This window comes from Mus musculus, chromosome 1, assembly GCF_000001635.26.
Source record: "Mus musculus strain C57BL/6J chromosome 1, GRCm38.p6 C57BL/6J".
Taxonomy (NCBI): domain Eukaryota; kingdom Metazoa; phylum Chordata; class Mammalia; order Rodentia; family Muridae; genus Mus; species Mus musculus.
This window is the reverse complement of record NC_000067.6, coordinates 192,897,753-192,912,094: the sequence shown is the minus strand read 5'-3', so window position 1 is coordinate 192,912,094 and position 14,342 is coordinate 192,897,753. Positions and strand designations below refer to the sequence as shown.

Below are 14,342 nucleotides of genomic sequence, written 5' to 3'. Positions count from 1 at the left end.
TAAACTGAAAATAACGGACTTGCTTAAAAAAAAATTAAAGAAATCTTTCAGAAAGTGTGATGGCTGCCTTCCCATTTCCAATGAGGACATTGAACCTTAGTCTCTGGTCCCATGCCTGGGAGCCTGCCATTGCACACCTGTGGGTGACACACCTTAGTGTCACCGCACCACTGACAGTTCTGTTCACGGCTTTGGTTTTCGCAGTTCATCTTAGGGGAAACCCTGATTTGCATGGGTGGATTGCAAATGATAACTTCAACTCGTTATTCTGCAGTCTCCAAATATTCTTTCTTTAGGTAAATGGCAGGAGAATGTTTGTTTCATGGTGGCGAGGATAGCATATTGAATCTGTGATACAAACAAATGTTTTGCTGCTTTGTGATATGTGGGCAGGTAGTGTAAGGGCAAAGACAGCAGTAGGTGCAGCTGTTCCACACCCCTCAGGTAAACTGAAGCAGGAGGATGCTAACTGCTCACTAGCATCCCAGTGTGCAGCAGGCAGGCTCAGAAACCTGCCTCCCACATTTACTCACCAGGCACATTGCTCCTTCTCCTCTCATCCACTCATGTCCCATATTGTGCATATCTTCTATTTTAAATAGCTAAAGTCATATTTTAAAAATAAAACCCAGTAGAGTCCAGAAAGTACAGTTATGGGTAATAGCATTATCTAAAACATAAATAATGTTTCTAATAATAAAAATATGCTTATAACACAGATTCAGATAGTTGCATTTAAAACATTCGTTCATAGAAACATTCTGTGCATTTAAAATACACCAACTGGAAGCCAGAGATATGACTTAGCTGCTAACAGCATACAATGCTCGTGCAGGGAACCCAAGTTTGGCTCCCAGCAACCATGTCAGGTGGCTCACAACCACCTATAGTTTCAGCTTAAGGTACCTACATTCACATAGACAGACAGACAGACAGACAATTATAAAACTTTTTAAAATCAGTTTGAAAAGAACAATATGTATAAAAATAATCAGTTGTATCCCGCTATTTAAGTCCAGTGGCCAGTTTGAATAAGCTCACCCTCCATTGTGTCCAGAGGTCACTTCTGGAGGACAGAACTGTACAAATTAGCAGCTCAGCCAGTGTTGCAAATCTAAGAAAGGAAGCTTTTCATTTTTCAGGAATATGGTGGACCAGGAAGTCAAGTCCAGGACCCTAACCTTATAATAAGACCATGTTTTGTCACTCAGTGCTTCCCAGAAGACTCAACCAGTGACCAAGTAGAACCCCCAGTCAGACAGCTCAGTGGATAAAGTGCTGCTCTGCAAGCGTGTGAACTTGAGTTCAGATCCCCAACACTCCTCCAGTGATATGGGAAGTAGAGATAGGAGATAGCCTGGTGTACACAGCAGTGAACAAGAGACGACCTCCTCCTCCTCCTCCTCCTCTTCTTTCTCCTCCTGTTCCTTCTCCTTCTCTTCCTCCTACCTTCCTCTCCTTTTGGTTTCTCAAGACAGAATTTCTCTGTGTAACAGAGCCCTGGCTGTCCTGGACTCTTTGTAGACCAGGCTTGTCTCAAACTCAAGACATCCACCTGCCTCTGCCTTCCAAGTGCTGGGATTAAAGGTGTGTGCCACCCCCAGCCTTCTTTGCTTTTGTATCTACTTTTCTCTCATATATTATCTCAACTAGAGTTTCCCCTCCCTCCCATTCTCCTAGTCCCTTCCTACCATCTCTCCTCTTACCTAGATCCACTCCTTCCCTTCAGAAAAGGGCAGTCCTCCCAGGGATATCAACTAAACATGGCATATCAAGTTGCAATGAGACCTAGACACATCCCCTCATCTTAAGACTGAATGAATCAAGCAAATAGGAGGACAAGGGTCCCAATAGCAGGCCCAAGAGTCCGAGACAGCCCCCACTCCAGCTGTTAGGAGTCCCACAAGAACACCAAACTACACAATCATAACATAAGCAGAAGAGGGAATTCAGACCCATGTAGGCTTCCTGGTTGTCAGTTCAGTCCTTTGAGCCCTGCTTAGTTGATTCTGTGGATTTTCTTGTAGTGTCCTTGACCCTTCTTGTTCCTACAATCCTTCCTCTCACTTTTCAGCAGGATCCCCTGAGCTTTGCCTACTGTTTGACTGTGGGTCTCTGCCACTCCCATCCATTGCTGGATGAAGCCTTTCTGATAACAATTGTACTAGTATCCAGTAAATATCTAAATTGTCACACACCCAGGAAAACCATAGTCAAAGAATATAATTCCAAAGACAGAAGGGAAGTAGCACTGACTGAGCACAGGGAATATATGAGGAAGCTGCAGATACTCCCACAGGCTTCTCAACAGCTCCAGGGAAGGGAGAGGCTCTGCAGAGGTACAGGGTGATTGGAAGCTTCCATTCTCATACCATCTAAATCATTATTCATGGAGAGGAAACTCCAGATATTTCCAGGCAACCAGAAGACCTTCTACTCACAGACCATTGCTCAAAAAATAACTAGAGCATACATTTGTAGGGAATATATTGAGCTCAAAAGAAGATATGAAATAGAGGCAGTGGTGAGTAGAAGCATGCTATATGTGAAATGTATAGAAAGGTCTATAGAAGCAGAGGTAGGTTAAGCAGTAAAGCACAAAGAAGGACACAGATGATTTCAGCAACAGAATAGATTCAACTTAATGTATACTTGTCCAACCTCTGCCCAATAATATTAAAATATGTGCTTTTTAAAATATACACAGAACATTCATAAAAGCCAACCATATGCTACACCACAAGGGAATTCTCCACAAATATCATGAACTACTATCATAAAAACTTCATCCTTTGACCACATTGTAATGAAATTAGAAAATTGCTCAACTAATACCTCTAAAGTGTACAGGATATTTGCCAGATGTTCTAGGTTGTTGGTACACATAAATGGGAAAGGTCTTATTCTGCATGTATTGAAGCTCTAGGGAAGGGAGAGACATGTAACAATATTGCAGTGGCGTGCAAGCATTTGAAAGCACTGGGAGGAGGAAGCAATAGGAAAGTCATGTGTGACAAGGTTCTGTTTAAATGAAAGGTCCAGATAAGACCTGGAGTAGGCATAGAGGTGTTACCATATATAACTTGGTGAGGAATACCCATACAGTAGGAATAGTCCACCTGAGCATGGGACATGTGCTGAATTCTGTATCATGAAGCTAAAACACAATTGCACAGTAGAGGAGATGAGGTAAAAGGCCACTCCCTACCCAGATCTATGCTTCCTGACACACAAATTATAAGCATTTTTGAGTTAACCCTGAGTCAGAGAATAAGACACATCAGAAGTTCAGAATATTTACATTAAAAAAAATAAAAGCATTGTTCATCTTGTACAGTATACTTCTAACATTATAGCCAAATGTTTGGTCTTAAATTTATTTATATCAAGGTAAGAAAATCCCAATGTGTGGTGCACACTTGCAATCTCAGCATTGTAAGGTGGACAGATGCATGAGGATAGAGTGCTGAGATTACAGTGTGCGTCACCAATTGAGATAGGGTCTAAGCTACCCAGGCAACGATTGCCCTTACTCTGTAAACTCAGAGACTTGATCTTGCCATCCTTCTGTTTTAGCCACCTGAGAAGTTGGGGTGACAGTCCTGAGTCACCAGGCTCTGTTCCATCTTTTCTTCTTGCTTGGTTGTTGGTAAGGCTGTGCCCAGCAAGGAGCCTGGCAGAAGTCATCTTCCTCCTCAGAGCATGGGTAATGGGCCCCACAAAACAAGTAAGAGAGAACCAGGGGCACATGACTCAGTTGAACAGGCTTTAGTGGTCAAGCATCCATATCTTTTTCTTATGTCCATAGTACCCAGATTTTGGGGCGGGGGGGGGGGGTAACAACCTACAACTGCATTGGTCCAGTCTTTGTTACTATAATACAACACCCAAGACATTAGTACAGAGAAAGGGTGTGTTTAGCTCATAGTTTTAGAGTCTGAAAAAAAAAACATCAGCATGGGTCAGGCTCTGTGAGGGTCCCCCTGTGATGGAGGTTGAAGCCTGGACCAGTGACTGCCTGAAGCTCCTCTGTACACACTTGTTCTGCCCAATCCAGTACTTCACCTTGCCCAGCTGAGTTTCTTCAGTCTAAGCATTCAGTCACTTAAAACCTGAATTACACCACCACCACCACCACCACCACCACCACCACCCAGTTTTAGGTACACTGGAAGCCATTCCAGCCCTACTCAGGCTTAGACTAACTGCAGCTGCTCTCCTTCTTGCTACATTTTAGCTCCTTTGGGTGTTTCTGAGTCCCTAGCAGATACAGCCTGGCTGCTCACTTTCTCTCCTGAAGCCACCTCTGGTTGTCACAGGCGACACCCTTGTCTCACTTGGCAGTACCCTCTGTGCTCCCATCACCCATTTTCTATGTAATGAATTTTTTTTTCATGTATAAATAAAATTAGAATCTGAATGCTGTCTTCCAGCCACAGTGAGGATATATTCAACAGATTATTCAAATTTACAGTAATTATTATACAGTTCAGTTTCAACTTTAAATTTTTGAATGTAGTTACAAGTAAGCTGAAATCTATTTAGAGACAATGGGAAGCCTGGTATGCTTACTCTGTAGGAACTTACTCATCAAATGGCAATTCTGGGGGGGTTAGTTAAGCCTATAGGCACTGTTAATGGGCATTTATTCTGGATAAGATTAATACTATATAGAATCCACTCATCTCTCCTCACAGAACTGATAATAATCCTCACCCTCTGGCAAAAACACTCCATGAAGAAAGGAAACATTAAAAGAAAGTCTAATACAAGATGGGGGTTGTGTGACATTTGGGAGCCTGTGGGACCACTCATTTACACCATCTTAATTATGGTTCAAATTTACCTGGCTCTGGGTTAATCACTTGAAGTTACTGGCACCTAGGCAAGCCCTGTTCTAAATTCCTGACAGGGTCTGCAGAGACTGCCAAAGGTAGAGTGAAGGAGGAGCGTCAGTATGCAGTCTACCCTTGCCCCTCCACTCTCCGTGCTGCTCTCCACTTCCATGGAGGCCATGCGTTCACCACCTTCTTAAAGGTGGAATGCAGAGTGAACCCTTGGAGGGACAGCCCTGTCTAGGATCTAGGATCTAAGTGATCTGTGTTACACTAAGGCTGACTTGGCTAGAATGTGATCATCGAGGATCTCCACACTCCACACACACACAGCAATAGGTATCCTCTCAGCGATAATATGGCCAGAGAGGTGTTTGTCCCCCCTCAGGCATTCCTGGAGATAGTGTGGCTGGGCTGACAGGCATAAGTTCACATTTTGTTCTAACAGATGCTACTGGTACCACAGCCTAGTGTAACAAATTTAGCAAGTGTGTTCAAGCATGTTTTTGACACCATTTTCAGAAGTGATGATATTGCCTGATTGAAACTAAGATTGTATTTTCTTTTCCAACTGTCAAGAAAACATACTAAATGATATGGAGTTTTACCCATGATTTAGGAATATAAAATATATATTTCTTTTGCCTCCTGTTCTGATTTAGAGGTATATTTGTAAAACAATATTTTATATTCCTGAAGGCTAGATCAATTAGTTAGTTGAAATGTGTGCTCATTCTTCTTTATTGCTTACATAGCCAAGAGTAGATTTAAATGTGAAGATTTATCTAAAAACATTAAAAAGTTTTAAAGTTAAAAAATGTAAATGTATATATATATATATATATATATATATATATATATATATATACACACACACACACACATCTGTATGTAAATATGCCATAGTGCATGTCTGTGTGTGCATGTACACAGCTGTGTGTCATAAGTCATTTTCTCCTGCCACCTTTTAGGGTCCATAAATTAAACTCAGATCACCAAGTTCCCACCCAGGAGCCACTACCTTCTGAGCCATCTCTGGCACTAAAAATCCTTTAATTATGTTGTTTTAATAAGTAGCCTTTCTCTTTTCCTCCTCCCTCCACCCCTTTCTCTTCAACTCTCTCCCTTCCTGTCTTTTTTTTAAAGATTTATTTATTTATTATATGTAAGTACACTGTAGCTGTCGTCAAACACATCAGAAGAGGGCATCAGATCTCTTTACAGATGGTTGTGAGCCACCACGTGTTTGCTGGGATTTGAACTCAGGACCTCTGGAAAAGCAGTCAGTGCTCTTAACCACTGAGCCATCTCTCCAGCCCCTTCCTGTCTTCTTTTATCATGCCATTCATTCTTCCCCTCTTCCATTCCTGTTCTAACCCAGGAGGTCCCTTTGAGAATCTTCAGATAACATTCTGAATGTTTATTCTACCATTGTGTATGTATGTTTGTCTTTTCCTTATATCAAGCAATCAAGCCTTTTTTCTTACGAAAACCCCAGTACGCTTTGAAAAGGGTAAAAAGCAGAAATGATACCACCCATTTGTCACAAATGTATATATACAGGTAAAATAAAAACAAAGCCATTGCCCTGGATCACCCGTCACACCCCTCTAGAGTTAACCATATTTTGCATGTGTATAAATCACTTTCTTCACTGAATTACCACCCACCATACTTCCAGTGGACTAGAGTTAGTTTGCTAGATGTCCTCCGAGTTGTTTGCTTTGGGCTTGTTTTTAGTGCATACAACTATTTTACTGCTGTGAGGTACACCATCAAATGAGCTTACCAAAACCCCATTGTCTGTCCTCCATTTTGGTCGGGGTGAGGAGTGCCTCCCTAGCGTTACTCTTTCTTGTCTCTTGGTGGCACTGCATACATCTCCAGTGAGTATATATGTAGGAGTGGGACTGCAAAAGTGTGGGGGCAGGTATCTCTGACATTTTTTATACTATCTGCTTACACTCCCACCAGAAGAAGACGATGGTTCCCCTTCTCTGTGTCCACACCATACTAGATGTTCTTTTAGCCCATGTGTTTATTGTTCCCTCCAGGTTTGAACTACTGACACTAGGAAACTGTAAAGAACTTTTTGAGATTTTTATTAGAATTATATTTAATCTATTAGATGACAGGAGGAGAACATTGCCAAACAGCTCTCTAACACGTTCAGTGAGCTTCTCTGGTAAACACTTTTCATTTGCTTGGCAATGCTCATGCTTTCTTTAGATGCCTTTCAGGATAGCATTCCACGCATTATGTTCATTCTGGATATTTTATGTTTTAAGCTGCAGTTAATGCTTATGCTTGTTTTCTTTCGTTTGATACAAGATCTTACGATGTAGCCTTGGCTAGTGCAGAACTCACTGTGTAGACCAAGCAAGTCTGAAACCTGAAGTCCTCCTGCTTCAACCTTCTCTGCAGTACTGGAATACGAGCATGAGCCACCATGCCCATGTCTATAAATGCTCCTTTTTACAAATTTTGTTTTCAGGTGTGTTGCTGATGTGTTTGCAATTTTGTTTTTCAAATTTCACCTTTTGTGCAACTGCAGTTCTTCTGTGGATTTGTTCAAATTTCCTTTGTACTTTTGTATATTAGACAGGCTTACCCATTCATCTTACAATGTAAGACTCTGACAAGCCTTAGCTACCAGGGACCCCCTGAGTGAGCCATGTTGAACTGGGGATCGATGCAAAAGCAAGAGGAATTTATTGTTCCAGTGCTCTGGGGTCATCCTGCATCCAAAGGAGAGGTGGTGATTCTGGGAAGCCCATTTGGAGAGTCTTTATAGTTTCCAGGAGTGGAATAGAGCATCAGTAACTAGACACAATATTATTGACAGAACAGTGCACCCTTTAAACTGATTGGTAATGAGGTAGTAGAGGCTTCAGCCTCTCCCTTCCAGCCTACTTGCTCCACCAACCTTTTCCTTCTGGAAGGGGAGGGATCTCATGTTCTGGGGCCGGGTGGAATTTTCCAACAGTCTTTAGTTAGCTGACCTCTTCAACATTATGATGGCTTTAATTTACTTTGTTGGTGTTTATTAAGGCTAGGACCTTCACTGGCTGTGATTTCTAACCTACTGAGTGGTGACAGAAATTAGAAATGGTTAACAGTTTCAAAGGGGAAACAAGTTATGAAAATTTTTGAGACTGGGTCTCATGTATGCCAGGGTGGCCTGGAGCTCACTGTGTAAACAAGAGTGGCCTTGACTTTTTCTCATCTTTCTGCCTCTACCACCTGAGGGCTGAGATTACAGGTATGTGCCACCACATCTAGCTTATGTGGTGCTGGAGACTGAACCTAGTGCCTTGTGTGTGCTCTAGCTCCATCCTCCTCCCCCAACCCCCACATACACTCACACACACACACCCTGTGCAGATCTATTTGTAAAGTGTGGTATGTTGTGCATTGGTGGGTTTGGTTTGTTAACACTTTCTTTAGGAACTGTAAATCTAGATTGATGAATGAGTGAGTCCTGTGTTGTACCCTTTTTATGTCTTTCCTAAGCTTTAACTCTAAGGGTGTGTTAGAGTCATGACACAAGTGGAGTTAAGGATTGTTTCCTCTTTCCTGCCTGAAAGTGTGGGGAGAGGATTATCACCAGTTAAAGTTCACCAGGGAAGCTATCCCAGCTAAAATGTCTTATTTTGTGTTTTTATTTTTAAAAATCTTTTTAACTACAAGTTCAATCTTAAGTAAGATGGTTGCAATATTCTGTTTCTTCTAGTGTCTCTTCCATTAGCTGTCATTCTCTATGAGTGTGTCCATTTCATCCAAATTTCAGATTTGTTGGGAGTTGTTTGTGCTGCTCTCTTATGAACTCATGGTCTGTAGAATACACAATGTGCTCGCTCTCTTATTGGCATTTCCAGAAATTTATCCATTTTTGTTAGTCTTTTCCATTTTAGTTTATTATCTTACTCTCATTACTATTTAGTTTCTCAAGAATCACTTAGAACATATTCAAATATATTATAGGTCTTATATTTCTATTTGGTCAAAAAAATACATTATGGAATTTCCCTCCTCTGAGCTTTGCTGTTACTTCTTGTTACTGTAAGGAAGGCTTCTGCTGTACTGCTGGGCGGCTGTGTTGTGCACTGCTGCACTGCTGGGCGGCTGTGTGGTGTCCTCAGCTTGAGCTCACCTCTATGATGTGTAAGTCTCTCACATCCTCTCCTGCTCATCCACTCAGTCCCTGAGGGAAATGTGCTGCTGTGCCTCCAGAGAGAGTCTGCTTTGCTTTCTGTGTCTTTAGCCCACATTATAAGGTGCACATGAATCTGGGACTTTTCAGTTTCCTAGAAACTGAATGTGTCGTCATTGTTGAGTGTACTTCTTTACCTCCAGTGATAGTCTTGTCTCCAAGGAAACGGACACACAGCTACAACAGTTTTCTTTTTGGTTATTGCATGCCTAGAAAAGTCTACAATTTGTTTGCTTTTCTGCCTCTCTGTTTTAGATATTGCCGTAAAGTGGCAGATAGTTTTGTTTATTTATCTACACGTGCCAATCTTTGTCTTTAAGAATATAGTTGAGATGTTTAATGTAAATAAATTCACATCCATGTTTTGAGATTGATAGTTCTTATAAAACAGTCTTTTAACTTCAGAAAATACCTCATTACCATGTGTAAGCTGAAGAAATTGCTTGAGCTGTTAGGATGGTTCTGTGGGTAGAGATACTTGCTGCCAACACTGATGATCTGAGTTCAATCCCTCGGATCCACATGTTGAAGGGAGAAACCAGCCCTGCTAGCTGTCCCTTAACTTTCACATACACACTGGTCACATGCATTTGTGTGTGCATATATACACACATGCGATAGATAGATAGATAGATAGATAGATAGATAGATAGATAGATAGATAGATAGGCAGATAGGCAGATAGGTAGATAGATATGAATAAAGAGAGTTTTAAAAGAAGTTTCTTTGATTTGTCTACAAATATGTAGGAATATAGAAATTTCTCCATTACTTGACTGAAATGTCTACAGACTATTTGTAATTGAGTGTGTGAGAGCATGTTGTACACCTCCATCCTTGTCTTTCTAGTGACATAACTTCAATACACACAGCATTGCCGTTTTACTGCTTTTGTTTGTTGTAGAGTTTGGTGGTCATGATGTTTGAGACAGAGCTTCTGTAGCTCTGGCTGGCCTGTAGCTTATTGTGTAGACCAGAGAGGGTCCACCTGCCTCTGCCACCTGAGTGCTGGTGATAAAGGTGTGGCCCACCACACCCAGCCAACAATACACTTTATAATCTGTGTTTTGTAAAATACTATAACAATTTCATATTTGCTCTACAGGGCTGTGACTCTCAGGTGAGCTTGTCTGAGGCATCCTGTGGTGACAGTACATCCTCCTGTCAGTCTCTTCAACATGGCTCTGTTCCAGAAATCCTCATTGGGCTCCTTTACAATGCCACCACTGGAAGACTATCAGCAGAAGTGATCAAAGGCAGCCACTTCAAAAACCTGGCAGCAAACAGACCACCCAGTGAGTGAAAAAGAGTTATTTTTATCTTAATGTTTTCGGCACTTAGGGGACTCATATCATTTTAGTCTTAACCAACCACAATGAAACACTGAATCATCAGCCAATCTGTTTCGTGTTTTCTATTTCCAGTCATTTTGGGAAGAGGAAAATGTGAAACCCAAAATATTAATTGTATGGTGACAGGAATTTTAATTTTTCATAGTGTCTGCAGAATAAATTATCCCTATCATAGCCATTATCTTTTAATGCCAGAAGAAGTTACAGGGTTTTTAAAAGTAACTACTATTCACAATATTAACAGAAAAGTATATAGCTTTTGTTAGCTAAAGATTAATGTTTTGTTTTCTGTCTGCGTGCAATACTCTGAACTAATGTAACTACTTCTGTATTTCTTTTATCCTTAACACCTCATGAAGAAAGTAGTTCCTCACAGTTTGTTCTCCTTTGAAATTATAGGAGCTACCGATGTAATTGAGTGGTACAGCATGTGCTTAGTATGTACAGTCCCTGAGTTTTATCACCAGCACCATAAAAAAGGAAAATTTATTATCCTACACAGAACAAACAAATGAAAAACATCGCTCCACAAGCTAGCAAGCCTTTTCCCTCCCTTTCCAGTACAAACAAAATCAGGACAGCGTTTGGCCTAAGTGACTGGGGGTGGTCTGTGGGAGTGAAGCCCATTTGTCTCTCTCTTCTCCTCTTCCATCTCTGTGTAGTGAGGATGAGAGTAAGTTTGGGGAGTGCAGAGAAGTTGTCCCTACTCCACTCCAGAACTGTTGATGGCTGTGAGCCAGACCTAAGTGGGGAACAGAACAATTTCTCTGTATTTCTGTAAATTAAACATGTTCATGACCTGGACTAAAGCTTTGAAAGGAAATTGTAAATAATTAATAGCTTAAATTTGTTTACAGATTTCCCAGAGACTTTCTTAATACACGCTTACTCAGAGTGCTAAGCATAGGGGGAACTTTTCCTATTCTTTATATTAACTTTGCTTTTAAATGCCATAAAATTCATTATCAATGCAGATGAAACATCATAAAAAGATAGTTGATTTGTAGCAAGAAATGTTGGCAAGCTTACTTTATACATCGTAGAATGTGCCTGTCCCTAAATCGAAAATTCTGAAAGGCAAGGCTGGAGAGATGGCTCAGCAGTTAAGAAGCCTAGCTGTTCTTCCAGAGAACTCAGGTTCAATTCCCAGAATCCCAATGATAGCTCACAACCATCTAGAACTGTAGTTCCAGGGAATCCAATGCTTTTTTATGTCCTCTACAGACACCAGATACATGTAGGCAAAACACCAATACACACACACACACACACACACACACACACACACACACACACAAAATGAGATTGTTAAAAAGAAAAATCTAAAGAGAAAAAAAAATCCCTATAGACAAATGGTCTGACCCCACAAGTCTGTTTCTTAATAGGTAGAGTTAAGGTCTTACAGGGTAACTGTGAGAATCAGACCTGAAAAGGGTACATAAAAGTAGAATTAGTACCATCCAGTTTCTCGTTTCAAAGAAAAAAACTGAGTGTGTGAAAGAGCGTTCTGAGAACAAACAGGCTGGAGAGTCTGGCTTGATTGTCTTTATCCAAACACACTGAGAATCTCTCCATGGAGGGCTGGAGAGAACCTGAGTAAGATTTGCAGGTGAAGACAGATGAGCTCATGAGGTCATGACAACCACAGGTGTGCACACCTGACCACAAGTCACAGATGCCAAGACAGTGTCGCACTGCAGCAGGAGGCAGAGCCATGCTTGGGGTCACACTGCAGCAGAAGAGAGAACAGAGCTTGGGGGTCACCTTGGGGCATCAGCTGGAGACAGAAGAGACCTTGGGATCACACTGAGCACCAGCTGGAGACAGGGCAGAGATTGGGGTCACAGTGGGAGTACTGGCTGACTTTAGCTGGCAGCTCAATAATTTTTGACAAATACTTGATTAGACACATATCAAAAAGTAGCAGAGTGAAGTGATATGATGATATGCAAGAGAGAACAAGGAGACAGGATGAAAACGGAGCAAGAGGCAAGGTTACGTGGTAAACATGTGAAGCCTGATGGGCACCTACAGCATGAAAAGAACGGCAGCAGCTGCCATTAGTTTAAAATTAGACCTTCAACCACAGCTTGATTAGTGGTGTTAGCTAGGAAGTCACTAGTATGTAAATAAAGCCAACTTTTAAAATAATGATATGAAGGTAAAGCGTTTATAAATGACATGTAAGATATTTGCAGAATTTAAGACAATTGTACCATCATGTCCTAAATGGAAGATGGTAGCCCTTCATTGACACGTAGGGTCTAAGCTGTAAACTGCTGTAAGCCATATAACCTCAAATTCCCCCCAAGAAACAGGAGCAGTACTCAAAAGCAAGTATTATGATTTACATAACTGAATTCTTGATTCTATTGGAAGTAATCAGAATATTTCAAATCCTAAATATTGCATGGGTAACATTAAAATGTAGCACAATAACTAACAGTGACCCTGTAATGATTGTATTTGATCCTTTATAGCCTGGTAGCTTGCATGATTCTATATGTTCAATGTGCGAAGAAGATACCATTATAAATATATCCCCCTCTGAAAATGGTGTAATTTTTGTTTAAGATTACACAATGATGGTAATTTTTTTTTCATTCCATGAAATTTACAAAACAGCCCTTTGTTCAACCCTCTCCCTGGATTAAAATGCTAAAGTTTTATGTTTTTCCACTCAAGTGCACAGTGTTTCCTCTTTAATTCTGACCTTTGACCCTCTTTCACCCAACGATTGACATCTGGTCATTATTTCTTTTACTGCTTTCCACCCCCTGTTGTCAGATGGACTGTTCTGTTGTCTAAAACACTTGATAGGTGGACAGGTTTATATAATCCGAGGTGAGTTCCTGTAGAGGCTAATTGGATGTTGTCTTTTCATGCAAAAACAAAATGCCCTAAAACTTGCCAGCAGTGAGACTGTCCACCATGTTGGTTTCCAAAACAATGCACATTTTTATCTGTGGTATTTTAAATAAAACTAACTTAGACTTTATCTCTGATTATGGATGATGGTATTCAGAATATCAACAAATAAGCAAAACTTTTTAAAATAAATTTTTTTATTTCTTTGTATTTTGATTTATCATAGAAATACGTATTTCATAAGATCTTTGCAATTATCTTTGAAATTATTTGAAATTTTGATATGAAGTACACATGATGGATCAACATGCTGAGATCATTTGCATGAATCTAACAGACTTGAAAAGTCTATTAAAGTGAGGATATATGTTCCATATCAAAAGGCCTTGAAGTGTTACATTTCACTTTGTACACTTAACATCATATCAGTATTTTTGTAATAGATGAAAATAATTAAAATACAATTTTTAAAATTTTACATTAAATTATGCCTGAAAGAAACCCAATAGTATTTAACTTACTCTCCTCAAACGCACATTAAATGTACTCTTGCATGAAACCAGAAGTAAGTTTTACTTGGTTTGCTAAATGTTGACCCCTTAAGGCATTTAGCTTCATTGGGACCCTTAAATGTTTCGATATATATTTAAAAACCACATCCATGCAGAGATTCTTCTGACATTTCATCTTAAGCTGTTTCAATGTCACCTTTGCATTCTTGTCTCCCTCCTTTCCTCCTCGCCATCTGCCTTCATTTCTGTTTGTTTGTTTATTCCTACTCTCTGAGAACACAGTGGAATGCTGTAGTGTTGTGGCTAATTGAGCTTGCTAAGTGTCTATTAATGCTATGATGTCCCGCTTAGTGGAGTGACTAGGGTGGTGATGGGCAGGGGAGGTTGTGGGAGGGCAGTGAGGGGCGGGAAGGGAAGGAAGGATTATGAGGTATACCTTTAAATTCCATTCCTAGAAAAATAGTGAGGCTAAGCCATTACTACTACCCAAGTATTTCCAGCCTACTTAGCATTCTCTGTACTTATTATATATTTAGTAAGCATTTACATCAAAATTGAGTTA

The 14,342-nt window shown here is 40.5% G+C and overlaps 1 protein-coding gene across 8 annotated transcripts in view; it reads left to right on the top strand.

The window, feature by feature from the left end:
* Positions 1-14,342, top strand: part of Syt14 (synaptotagmin XIV) — a 153,219-nt gene that overhangs the window by 123,777 nt on the left and 15,100 nt on the right. For 5 of the 8 annotated variants that reach the window (XM_011238938.2, XM_030255032.1, XM_030255030.1 and 2 more), the window contains 2 exons: positions 10,154-10,343; positions 13,188-13,244. In XM_011238938.2, the coding sequence (XP_011237240.1) occupies positions 10,154-10,343; positions 13,188-13,244 (247 nt within the window). The remainder of the gene's footprint in view (positions 1-10,153; positions 10,344-13,187; positions 13,245-14,342) is intronic. The other 3 variants (XM_030255031.1, XM_006497256.2, NM_181546.3) reach the window with 1 other exon arrangement.